Source organism: Patiria miniata, unplaced genomic scaffold (assembly GCF_015706575.1).
Source record: "Patiria miniata isolate m_02_andy unplaced genomic scaffold, ASM1570657v1 HiC_scaffold_1, whole genome shotgun sequence".
Taxonomy (NCBI): Eukaryota; Metazoa; Echinodermata; class Asteroidea; order Valvatida; family Asterinidae; genus Patiria; species Patiria miniata.
In genome coordinates, this window is record NW_024037047.1 from 36,249,255 (window position 1) to 36,263,179 (window position 13,925).

The 13,925-nt window shown below is 40.6% G+C and overlaps 1 protein-coding gene across 2 annotated transcripts in view; it reads right to left on the reverse strand.

The window, feature by feature from the left end:
- LOC119729348 (GATOR complex protein DEPDC5-like) overlaps positions 1-13,925 on the reverse strand; it is a 76,291-nt gene that overhangs the window by 41,797 nt on the left and 20,569 nt on the right. For both annotated transcript variants that reach the window (XM_038201976.1, XM_038201983.1), the window contains exons 8-11: positions 13,316-13,422; positions 8,793-8,885; positions 6,339-6,473; positions 3,634-3,695 (exon numbers count right to left, since the gene is read on the reverse strand). In XM_038201976.1, the coding sequence (XP_038057904.1) occupies positions 3,634-3,695; positions 6,339-6,473; positions 8,793-8,885; positions 13,316-13,422 (397 nt within the window). The remainder of the gene's footprint in view (positions 1-3,633; positions 3,696-6,338; positions 6,474-8,792; positions 8,886-13,315; positions 13,423-13,925) is intronic.

Sequence of the window (13,925 nt, forward strand, 5' to 3'; positions counted from 1 at the left end):
CTTGTGACATGGCTACCGGCACCCCTCGACCCTTCGTCCCCAAGGTGATGCGAAGAGCAGTGTTCGACTCCTTGCATTCCCAGTCGCATCCCGGAATCAGAGCCACTCTCAAGCTAGTCAGCGCACGTTTTGTGTGGCCCAACATGAACCATGATGTTCGTTCGTGGGCTAAAACCTGCATCCGTTGTCAGAAATCCAAGGTGCACAAGCATACCATCACACCACTAGGAACCTTCATCACCCCTGATGCCCGTTTCGACCACGTGCATATTGACATTGTCGGCCCACTTCCACCGTCCAACGGTCAGTCATACCTACTCACGTGCATTGACCGTTTCACAAGGTGGCCGGAAGCCATTCCGATCCCAGACATAACTGCAGAAACTGTCGCCAGAGCGTTTGTGAGCAATTGGGTAACAAGATATGGCACACCATCGACAATCACCACCGACCGCGGCCGACAATTCGAATCAGCCCTGTTCAACGCCTTGACAACATTACTTGGAAGTCGACGCATCCGCACTACTTCGTACCATCCTATCGCAAACGGACTAGTGGAGCGCTTCCACAGACAGTTGAAAGCTTCACTCAAAGCACAAGACGAGCCCAACAGGTGGACGGAAACGCTCCCTCTTGTTCTGCTGGGGATCCGAACAGTCGTCAAACGGGACATTGGGTGTTCGACAGCGGAACTCGTCTTTGGAACTACATTGCGCCTCCCTGGACAGTTTGTCGCACCCGTCAATGATGCTGGATTAGACCCAGGAGATTATGTTCATCGCCTCAAACGCGTCATGCGTCAGATAGCGCCAGCACCTACACGACCGCACACCCGCACCACACAGCTTCACAAGGACTTGTTGTCTTGCACACACGTTTTCGTCCGATGTGATCATGTGCGCAAACCACTCGAACCTCCGTACAAGGGCCCATATCGTGTACTTGAGCGAGCAGACAAATACTATACACTGGACATCAACGGCAAGAGCGACACAGTGAGTTTGGATAGATTGAAAGTCGCGTATCTTGAGATGGATCCCTCAACCGCGTTGCCACAACCAACATCGCCAAAACCGCCAGTGCCAACTCCTCAAAACCCGCCGGTGGCACCTCCCCTGCCTGCTCCAGTTGATCAGGACAGTACCACGACCGAGCGAACAACACGCACCGGCCGTCGGGTTCACTGGCCCGCGCACCTCTCCCAGTTCGACTGTGGTTGAACGCTGTAAATATTGTATATATATGTGTTTTTTTTTTCTTCGATCACTTCTTCCAGAAGCTCTCTGGAGGGGGCTGATGTGGTGACCACCCCGCGCGAACTCTGACCTTTGTCAGCATTTCGTCATACTTTGACCTGTCAGCACTTTCGCGTGTCGCTGGTACCTGTACATAATACGCGTTTCACATAGACTTTTCGTTGGTTCACAAACACGTGCGAAGGACGTGCCCCTTCGTTCTAACGTCTTAATAACGTCGCGTTCCTGTAAATTCGAAGTGCCAAGTTTTGCCAGTTTATCATCGTTATTCATCAGCAATTCCAAGTTTTATACTAGTTAGTTAATTCTCGTCGTCTTCGTCCGTCCGTCGGTAACCTTGTGAACATTTGTAAATATATATTTGCGGGACCAGGATCGGTTTCGTCTCGCGGTAGTCGAGGCAAATTCTACCGCCAGCCACCGTGCGGGAGAACAGTTGGACAGTACCGCACACACACATCGGAACAGAATTGGGTGAGTGACACTTGACCATTGACTGTAACGAACTCGCATTCCCCAAACATACATTGGGGAATTGTAAGGTCAGGGAACCAGTCTAGCTGGCTTGTACCCGTTCATAGGTGTGTAATCGATTGCAAACAAGTGCGATGGTCAATTGGGGCCAGTATTTGAAAAAAAGCCAGTGTTTTCCAACGCTGGTCGGCCGACCAGCGTTGGAAATTGATACAAAAATACAAATTTTCTTGAAAATGACAGTATACCAGGTGCCATGATTTTACAGGATGCTTTACACTGTCATTCACTAACAGTCCAGCAAGGTATTTCAAAATGATTTGGTAGTTTTATTTTTTGATGTTTGCAAATGTTGTATTTTCCCTTTAAGACCAGTTATTGCAATCCGCCCCATAGGACAGTTTCATAGAGCTGCTTACCACAGACCACAGAGTTTTGCTGAGCTTTTTCTTCAATACCAAAACAAGTTGGCAGCAAAACATTCAAGCAATACATTTACCCAAACGGTTCGAATACTGTAAAACAAATTTTGTTTCAACGTTTAGACTTTGGACTTTACCCCAACACAGATTTGCAAATGTGCTGTGTAGCTCTCAATTGAAATGTTAAAGATACTGCAAAGATTGCAAAGATGTAGGTGTAACTCCCTAGTGTCTTTTACTAAGGACTGGACTAAGTCCACCAAAATCCATCACTGACCCTGCTTCACATAATGCCTCAGGACCAAATCCGCTGAAATCCACCACAAGACCACCACTCTTACAGGTGGATTTTGATGGACATGGTACTCATGACTTGCCTACCAAAATCCCCAAAATAAGGGGATGGATTTTGATGGATTTGGGAAGGTTAGGGTTAATGAGGTTCAATTGGAACCATGGGTTTTGGCATTACAAAGCGATAGAGTAGTATGAAATGGGGGGGTATGGTGAAAAAAATGGGAAAAACGTGTGGCAAGTCTGGACACGTCGCTCTGGTTTCTAAAAATAAATAAAAAGTCCCTATAAAGTCTAGAACCCCCAACAACTCAGAGACAAAAAAATATTGGGCATTTTGTCGCCGTGAGATTTATTTTTAGAAACCAGAGCGACGTGTCCAGACTTGCCACACATTTTTTCCATTTTGTCGCCGTACCCCCCATTTCATACTACTGATAGAGCAAAAATGCACGCAAGATCAGGGCCCAATTTCATGGCTCTGCTAACCACAGAATTCCGTGCTTACAATCACCATTTTGTGCCAACCGCGCTAGCGGGAAAAAAAATCTGTGCAAACCTTGTAAGCATAGAATCCTTAGTTACGTGATGTATGCGCGAGCAGAAGCCAAAATTCCTCGCTAAGCCGTGAAAAACATGTACGCTTAAAGAGAATATACAACATTTGTTTTTTTCTGTAATTTTCAGAAATGGATGGATTTGGGGCATTAGTATTTTATAGCAAATATTGTTACACTGATTTGTTTAAAGTTTTGTGTTCCTAGATGCTGGAAAAACCAAGAAAAACAATCATGTAATTGGTAATTTGGGGACAGTAATTGAAAAAAAAAATAGTTTCTTTCCAACGCTGGTCGGCCGGCCAGCGTTGGAAATTGTGACACTTTTCTTGAAAATGTCAGCTCACAGGTGCAATGATTTTACAGGATGCTTGAGACTGCCATTCACTCACAGTCCAGTAAGGTATTTCATAATAATTTGGTAGTTTTGTTTTTTGATGTTTGCAAATGTTGTATATTCCCTTTAACCGTAAGCACAGAATTTTCTGCTACGGTAAACAAGGATTTTTCGCTAACGGTAAGCAGAGGCATGAAATTGGGCCCAGGTTACAACATAAACCCACCAATGCTCTAATAAATGAGGTAATAAATGAATGTCATGATGGAAAGAAAGGGAAGTAAATATCTCACCCGTAGGAGGGGTACAGCATGCAATGGCTGCTCAGCCATACAAACCAAGTCACTGCCAATACCTGTCAGGATGAGGAAGACACACCGGTGGACAAACGGGGTAAGGGAAGGGGAGAAATATCAACCACCAGGGGAGGGATTAAGCCAAAAACTATCTAAAGTAATGAATCAAAGGTTTGTGAAAACACCATGTGGGAATAATTCTTCAAACTAAGAGAATGGTCCTGAAAAGAACCATAGGTAATACCTCTGGTTCTTTTCAGAACCATTCTCTTAGTTTGAGAAGTTTCTCAAACTAAGAGAATGGTTCTGAAAGAACTAGAGGTAACCATTCTCTTAGTTTGAGAAGTTTCTCAAACTAAGAGAATGGTTCTGAAAGAACTAGAGGTAACCATTCTCTTAGTTTGAGAAATTACTCAAACTAAGAGAATGGTTCTGAAAAGAACTAGAGGTAACCATTCTCTTAGTTTGAGAAATTTCTCAAACTAAGAGAATGGTTCTGAAAAGAACTAGAGGTAACCATTCTCTTAGTTTGAGAAATTTCTCAAACTAAGAGAATGGTTCTGAAAAGAACTACAGGTAACCATTCTCTTAGTTTGAGAAATTATTCCCACATGGTATTTCTGCAAACCTTTCATTCAATAGTATCTCCACATGCAAGGCCTCAAATCTTACTTATCTAAAGTAATACATGGGTAGAGTCGGTAGACAAGGAGAGGAATTGGAATATGGTTCAGATCATCAAATTAGGAGTAAAATCAAGGGATGGATCTGCAGAAAGAAACACAGATTGGAATGTTGTCCCTCTGCAACTTCCTATATTGCTAATACACATCATATCTACATGTAATAAGATCATGCCTAATGACTATCTAAAGCCTAAGGACACAATGCACAAGTTACAAATAAAGAGAGAATTGGGCAGGATCTCTGGAATGCTTTGCCCCGGTATGACTGGCGCTCACACAATGAAGGTAAAGGTTTGTGTGCATCAGAATTGTATTATATTTCCTCTGACACGCGAATAAACTTGTGCAAATATGCAGTATGTCCTAAACATGGCGCTGTAGCTCACGGGTCATGTCTGCGACAGATCGTGCACAAGAAACTGTATATTGTGCTGTGAAGCATGTGCTCACACTACACAACAGGAACGTTTATAAACCGACATACAGATCCTTGTCATTTGATTGGTGGAACTCACATCACGTGACATTTGTTATTACTGCCATTCACGCCGGGGCTCAAAAAGAACTATCCGCCCATGGGGAATGGGAAGTACTACTGAACAGTTCTGGTTCCATGATGCAGTGTTTGTGTGCAAATGCATGCTGGTGTGCGCGTTCAGCGTTGCGCGTAGCGCGTATTGTTCCAAAGAGCCAGCGCTACAGCGTTGGGTTCAAACATTTTTGTGAAGAGGCGGTTTGGAAGAGAGAAATACATTTTTCACCAATTTTGTATTGAAATAAAAGTTTGATAAAACAAATATTGAGTGGCTTTAAATTGTGAAATGGGAGGAATATTATCGCTCGGTAAAATCTGGACTTTTCCAGTTCACTCAGCTTTACCTCGTGAAATGGAAAAGTCCAGATTTTACCTTGCGATAATATTCCCCCCATTCCACGCTAATCCACTCAATATTTGTATAATATTGCACAACAAAAACATATATACTAGAGCAAGTTCCCATGAAAGAAGCTTTAAAGTGTCTTTCAAACGCAGTAATACATGTATATTTGTTAATACTACAAAGGACATGATAATATGTATGGAAGAGATTATAAATTTTCCAGTAACTCATTCTCAGTTTGATAAAATAACAGGCAAACAACAGCAAATGAAGGCTGCATGTTAGGCCCAGGCATGCAACTGGGAATTAGAGGGAAAAAAGAGGAAATTCCAAACACACAAGACTTTGTACAGTGTTTTTCAATTTGTAATGGCATTTATGTGAAGTAAAAAACCAGGAAATCAGTTGATATGAGGAAAAGTTGCATGCTTGTAGGCTTAATACTTTATTTGCTGTGTCTGCATCTTAACCCAATTTTGAGTTAAACCACTTTTTCAGATATCAGTGAAGACATGGGAGAGGATAACAATTGGAGCAAAATATCACATGCCTACAAGTGTCAAATGTCCATGATTATGCACACATCCTACCAGTAAGTTTGCACTGTCTAAAGCCTGGCGAACACCAGAGCTATCTACTTCGCCAAAAGTCATTCGTGGCCGATGGCGTAAGCAGATAACTCCCGTGTGCGGTCAGTTTTACCAAAGATTTTGGTCATTCATGACGCTGCGCCAAACATCTAACGTGTTTGATAATTCTAGTCACTCATGCCCAAAGTCTTACCGTGTGCGGTGAACGAAAGCTATCTGCTTTGGGCTTGCGTGTTAAGGGCATGCGTGCTTCCTCCTCCCTTGTGGACATTTACGATTCAGAGAAATCACTGGGCGCAGCCATTTTGCCTTCTTACGTCATATGACAGAAGCACACAGTTTTGGTAAAACTGACCGCACACAGTTTTGGTAAAACTGACCGCACACAGTTTTGGTAAAACTGACCGCACACAGTTTTGGTAAAACTGACCGCACACAGTTTTGGTAAAACTGACCGCACACGGGAGCTACCTGCTTACGCATCGGCCACAAATGGCTTTTGGCGAAGCAGATAGCTCTCGTGTGCGCCAAGCTTAAAGCCTTACCATTGTCAATCATTCTCTGCTTGGTAATCTTGTAGAGCTCCCTGTCTACTTCAAAGACCCCTGCTCCTGGGGTAACAATCACCACTACCTGACCAGTACGGTCAAAGTTACGATTGATGTAATGCTTGTCAAAAACTGCCAAGCAAAACAAAAGACGTGCACCCATAATTCACATTTGTGTAAGTCACATTCCATCATAATCAAATGTTATATTGTAAATTAGTACACATATATTTCATTTTCCTTCAGTTTTTCTACTATTATGCCAAGTAAGTAATTAATTAATTTATTGACCACTGATTTAAATTATAGCTATAATTGTTATTTATTTCATAAGTTATTCACAAACGGGACCAGGCTCTGTATAAGCTTAGGCTTTTTTCCTGGTTCCCCCATCTGTCACCATTTATGTTTTAATTGATCAAAGCGTTGTACATGTATTAGCATTCTATTAAGTTTAGTTATTGTTGTAGTAAATAAACTGTTGCATTTGCATTATATTAATTTGTGACAAATGGAAATTAAACAATACAATACAATACAATACAATACAATGTAAACAGTTTGTATCAACTCTCAAATCAATTTTTTTATATTAATGGTAAATTGCTTGTTCTTCAACTCTGGGATGAATAAAATAGACAGGACTGACTTCACAGTTTAGACTTCCAGTCTCCAACAGCCAAAGGCTTACAATACTGAAGTTTTTACTTCAGTCTCTTTGTCGTGGTCATTTTAATAAGTCTCTCTGTTGTGCTCATGCTTAGTTGTCTTGTCCACCGTTAGTCCGTTTATCTGTCCATCTAGTGTGTGTTTCCCACTCTGTTTGTGTAAGTCTTTTCTAAGTCTCTTTGTCGTGGTCATTTATTAGTCTCTTTATCGTGGTTGTCTCGCTGTTTGCTTTGATTGATGTGCTGTGTCTGTTTGTTTTTATCTGCCTGTTTTAGACAATTTAATTCATGTACACTTTTTTTTTTTTACTTTCTTGTATAATTATAGATTGTTGTTAAATTTTAACTGGTTTATTTGCATTTCTGTGAAGTGCCTTGAATGCTTGAGCGTCAATTTTTGACGGATTTGGCGCTAAACAAGAATTAGTTATTAGTCATGTTAGTATTATTATGAAGCTGGGACCAGGGCAAAATGGCAAAGACCTGCTAAGCAGATACACCTTGCTCAGCTAATTTTTGAGTTCAGCAAAAATCAACTGAGAACCAGTCCCAATGTACAGGGTGAATAAAAAAACGCAGTTTTGAACATAAGGCCAAAAAAAAAAGTCTCCGGTTTCTGGTATGCGCGCGCATCGCCGTAGCCATGCGCGTCGGCAAAATGAAACAGGTTTTTTTTCAATGAAAGATGATGTCTCAAAACCGCCAAACGCACTGGTTTGACTGGAATCCTGCTGCTGCACAATTTTAATGTGTTTTTAGATTGGGTTATGATCGAGAATAAGCTTTATGTGGCCTCTCTGGACTACCATATATTTGCACTAAGTTTAGTCGGGCACCATTTGCAGTCATCAGCCGGCATTTGAAGCAAAAAAATCAGGTAAAAAAAAAAAAAAGCCGCGTCGCCACACCACTTTTTGGGCAAGCTCCATACCAGAAACCGGAGACTTTTTTTGTTGGCCTAAACACTGTTTTAAAGTTCGGTCCAAGGATCACCAAAAAAAACGAAAGTGTTCTTTCAGCAAAATGGGACAAACACATGCATGCCTATGATAATTGTTTTCGTTTTGCTGAAAGAACACTTACCTTTTTTGTGATCCGTAGACAGAGCTTTAAAACGGTGGTTGTGTTCAAAATTCCGTAACTTGAAAAGTACTTGAGTGATTTGAATGGTTCTTATACTAAAAGAAAGCTTATTGATTGGGCTTTCATATCCTGGATTTTGAAAGTGCTACAGGCAAAACTTCATTCATAAATTGGTCCTGCCATTTGGGTTTCTTCTTCTTCTTTTTTTACTCACCCTGTACACATTGCATGCCTTATTTTCACCAAGCAGATATTTTCCTTTCAAAGCAAATGTCTGTGTTGAGCAGTTCCATAAAACTGTCCCCTGAAGCACAAGCATTTCCTTAACAAATTGCCCTGAAGTGTCTAATGATAAGCAATAGCTACAGCATGCAACTAATGAACCTTAAAAGCCTGAGCCATATTTATAGCTCACAGAATGGCTTCAGGCAATTACTGAAATATAGCTGGGGCTTCTTAAAAGCTCTTTTAAATCAAGCAACAGGCAAATGTTAGGATGCTCAATTAATTCCAATTAAGGCACGCACAATTTCTTCTCCACTCCTCGTTAAATGTACATGCTTCATTAATAACTCAGTATCAGTTTTGAGTTTTGTAAGTGCAAGATTTGCAGGATAGATTATCTTTTTTTCCCCTTTTTTTAACAGCCCATCATTAGCTCTTCACTGGAGAGCAGCATTTTGTTCAATCATGCACTCACCGTTCAGCGTTAGATTAAGAGCTTCTAGAAAATTGCCCTCGGCAGCATTGGAGATGTAGCCACTAGGACGCTGGCGCCCTTCTTGTGGGGAACCTGCCAAAACATAATGATGTAACTATCACAAACACGGCAGATACCTGGACTATTTGCATTCAAAATTAAAGAGAAGTTCATTACACTTCCTTTGTATTATGTTTCTACAAATACCGGTATCTACCCACCATTATAAGTCGTTTTTACCTCTGCGACTAAAACATTTTAATTAGTTCGGGCTGATTGAAATTTATTAAAAGATGTTGATGATTGTTTTTATTTTGCGTTGGAAAAAAAAACAAGGTGATCCACGGTTCACGTGTCGCCTTTGGTGGTGGTCGATCCCTATATGTTTGGTGTTCTTATTCTTGTAGAAGCTGTTCATTTTCTGTTGAGGAAATGATTGGCTCCTGGAATGTATTTGTTTCCATGAAACAATAGCATTTTCACATCTTTTCCATCATGTTTTATGACCTTAATTGACCCCTGGTTGACCTTTGACATGACATCGTCAAAACAACATCAGCAGCCCTAAACCTTTATTCTCATCAACGTTAGTGAACACCCATTCATTTGACCTCCAATTTCGGAAGACTTGTCATGAACCCTCACCCAAGGATCACTCATCCAAGCTACATTAAAATCCATCATATTCTGTAGACAAAAAGAAACATTTGAAACATATTTGAACAATGACCTCTAATGACCCCTACATGACCTTTGACCTCAGTAATCCCATGAAGAATTGTGCCTTCCCACCCAAGGGTCACTGCATCCAAGTTTCATCAAAATCCATGGAAGCATGTAGAAGTTATTCATTGTTTTTTCAAATATTTAACCTAAACTTTAACATACATACGGGGATACAGTCATACAGGGATACAGAATTAAAGACTGGTAAGTGTTCCCCAAAACTTTGTTTTAGGCGACACAAACATTGAATTCAATAGGCCAGGACCTACAATCCCGGCCAAAATGGTTGGGACACTTCCTGAGCCTGCCACGGTCACCCACTCCCCCGCTCCCCCGGTCAATGTTGATCTCTCCAGCTGATGGAGCACACACTGCGCAATGAGAGACAACATTGAACGGGGGCCGGGGGGTTGGAAGCCCAGCGAGATTTGGCCAGGATTGTAGCTATACTGTGGCTATTTGGATGTTACTTTTTTACTGACTTTTTTTCCTTGACAATAATTTGACACATAAGAACTCTTTTCACACGAAAAGTAACTCCAAAAGTTTGTTAACCTCTGCTTGCATAAATCTTTCCACTTCATTTTCCAAACCACAGAACTTTTTGAAAAATACTCCACAAAATAAACAATGAACATCAGAAATGCTGTTTTTTAAACCTAAGAACAGACCCTCATATTCAAGGTAGTTGATGACACATTGCCATTATCAAATTTCTTTGGGATGCTCTTCAGGTATTTCTCCATGAATGCTTTTTATTTCCCCAAGAGGTTCAAAGTAATACAGCACGTTTCGCAACACATGAAAGAGTTATCTTAGAAAGGTAATACTATTACAATAGCTCATATTGAATCTATGTGAATGTGCTTGAAATCTATGAGGTACACTGAGTGTTCTATTCACTGTACAGGGACCAATTTCAGTTTTGGAAAGAGTATTAAACTCGTCCTAACAATGTCGTTGGGAGGGCACATCTTTTGATGACAGTTTTTTTTAACTTTACATATATGTGCGGTAACAGGGTTTTTTTTTACTTTTGCTTTTCCCTGGGCAGCCCTTGCTAATAGGCCATCAGCCTGGGGGTTTGGTCGGTATCAAATCAGTGCATAAATGATTATAGTGCGCATGCGCAAGGTATACCGCCCCTAGAGTGGTAACAAGCATTTTGATGGACATTTTGGAAAAAATGGGTGATACCACCCAAAAAGCTGCCACCGCTGCAATGCTATCACATATTGTCCAGCTCTGGAGGTGTATACCTTGCCAAAAATCGCTATGACGATTATTTCCCTCATTTGATACCGATGGCCAAAATTTTGGACCGAGGCTGATGGCCTATAATGAGATATTTTGTACTTAATTGTTATCCAAAATTTAAAATAACTTACGATCGGTCTAAGGTCGTCTCGTGATTACAAGCACGGATTTGTATATCAACTCAAAATCAGTGCATTGTCCTTCATTAAAGGCGAGTTTCGGCCTAGGCGTAAATTTTTGCAGCAGTTTCAAAGCTAATTTTAACGCAAGAAGAGCAAAATCACTGTAGAAACAGTTATGAAAAGATTTCTGACACACGGGTAGTTTTAATAATAATTTATTTCTAACTTTCCAGGTTCTTGAAATAGAGGGATGAAACCGGGGAAAGACTGGGCCAGTCATAATTAAGGGTATTAATTTTATGGTATACTGTGACTATGTAATGCTATATAAGCAGACAATAATTATTTTCCAGCCAAAACTTTATGCTCCATAAACGCGCGGGAAAATTGGTTTTGCGCATTTCTTATCAACGACCATTTCCTTGAGCGGTAAAAACAAACATAAAACAGCCGTCAAATCGTCCATTTGGATCTCGTCCAATAAATAACAATTCCTTTAACTGTATTTCCGTTATGTCTTCCTTAAGATTCATTTTAGCGATATCGGTCCTAGGATGCATCTCAGCTAGGATTGATCTTAGAGAGGAGACTCGTCTTAAGTGCTAAGACGAGTCGTAAGGTAAGACGAGTTTTGAAATCGGCCCCAGGTTCCTAACTTTTTACGGCCAAGTCACACATTGAACAAGCAACTTGCATTACATTACATGTATGATCTTTTGCACTATCCAACATCTGTATCGGATCTGAGTCGATTTCTGGAACTGATTCCACACTAGCACAGGTCCAGCACTCTACACTGGAAATATTCAGCCCTGCTTGGGACAAGGGTTGAGACGCTCTACCCATGTAGAAAATCCAAAATCTATGGCTGACCCATGTACAAACTGGTCTAAGTGTGAATGACATGCCTCATCATCCCATGTTTGAATCGAAGTACATGTGCATGTAGGTTCTGTAAAAAAGGCATTCTGAGGCAACTATATACACTGCAAGCTAAACGAATCCTCAGAGGAACAAACAACATTTTCCCAATACTTGACAGCAATTTCTCCAAAAAAAATTCAAAAGAATCCAAAGTAAGATGTACCTGACATTTTCTTACTCAGAGAGTTGTCTTTAAATTGCCTTACGTGGGCATGGCTCTTAGGGAATACTGCATGCTACCAGCCAGTTCAAATTTTGTTATTGTTCCATTTAAAAGCCTCTGTAATGGTGTGGAAGCTAGGTCAATTTTACTAATGGAGTGTGCAAGTACTTGGAGTTTGAACAAGGCCAAAGTCAAATACCATGCATACATGGTAAGCATACATACATGCATGCATACATACATACACGCATACCTTTGATCTGGTACACGGTACCCTGTGGAGACATGTGAATAATAGGGAACAAAAGATTGCATACGTCTCCACAGGGCAATTTCTATAGGTGAATACGTCTCCACAAGGTTATAGATCTACATTTTACTCAAAATCTAGGAATTTCCAAAGTATGTTGATCCGTCGCAATTTGAAGTATTTTATGTAAGGGATGTTAAGTCCGAATTTCAGCCCAGAAAATTAATTTTGGTTAAAATAGGGGCATTTTGAAACTAGACTTTGAAACTCTAAAATGTTAGTACACAAATTCCAGTATGTGTGTACCTAAGCATTGCTAATGTTTGTATGAGAGTGCTGCCAGTGTGGATGGATGGCAGAGAATATGGCCCCAAAGACAATGCATAGTTGTTTTCCCATTTTAAATGATAGAGGTCATAGTATACAAATATTGAATGCTTCGAGTGGTGTAGTAAAACTAGCCTCCCGAAGTGATCCATGGACCATTCAAAATAGAATGGTCCATGGATCACCGAGGGAGGCTAGTTTTACTTCACCACGAGATAAAGCATTCAATATTTGTTTTATAACACTTCACCCACAGATTCTGCTTGATTTTAATATTTTAAATTATTTAAATCTGAACACAGTTGAAATAAACTTCAATTGCAATACAAAATTGGTGGAAAATGTATTTCTCTCTTAAAAACTACCCCTTCACGAAATGTTTGAACCCAAGTCTGTGGCGCGCTCTCTTTGGAATAATACGCGCTACGCACAACGCGCACACCAGCATGCATTTGCACACAAATACCGCGCCGTGGAAATAGTACTTTGGTTGCTAATGGTATAGTACTTTGGTTGCTATGCGCATAGTACTTTTGGCCGTGCACAGAAAGATAGCAAAATTAGAAAGTAACATGTGACTCGCTCTCGGCCAATCAAGACACAGAATCTGTGGGTGAGGTGTTATAAATGCACATATCACATACATTGTATGCATACAAATCCTGGCCATGTGATCACTTTACACTCTTGGGAAACCACAGTTATGGCCATAATATTGTGGCAACTATTGTTCAAACTAATCACTATGCATCACCTTGTATGTAGTGACTCTGGAGTTGTTGGCCATACTGGATGCAGTGTGATTTCAGCGTGACAAGCAACGGAGTCCAATCATCAAGCCGCTCATTTTGCACAATCACTCTGGAATTCCATGAAAATAAAGAATACTTTAGAAAAGAAAAATTAAGATTTTTTATTTTAACCTTGGTCATTTTATTAGATATAAATCAGTGAAATCAAAATATTCCTAAAGAGCCAAAGTATGAAACATTATTAAGAGAATAAATGTGTGCTCCGGAGGTTTTTATCACTCTGTTTAAGACCACTTAGAGTCTGGGTGCTGATAATAACCCGAGCCGGAGGCGAGGGTAATTATCAGCACCTGGCGCGTTGCGTTTTGAATTTAGAACTATAAAATTCTGACTTCCTGGTAGTGTTGCGCATGCCTATGTGAGGATTGTGAACGTTCAACCAATGAAACAATAAGAGGCACTGGATTTTTAGGAGTCCACATTTTATTGTGACACTGGAAAAGTGTTTAAGACCAGCTAGCCATGTCTTTATCATCCGTTTAAGACCGGCCACGTGACGGGCTCTCGACCAATAGGAATGCGTAAACTGTCTTAGGTATTTATGAATGGACA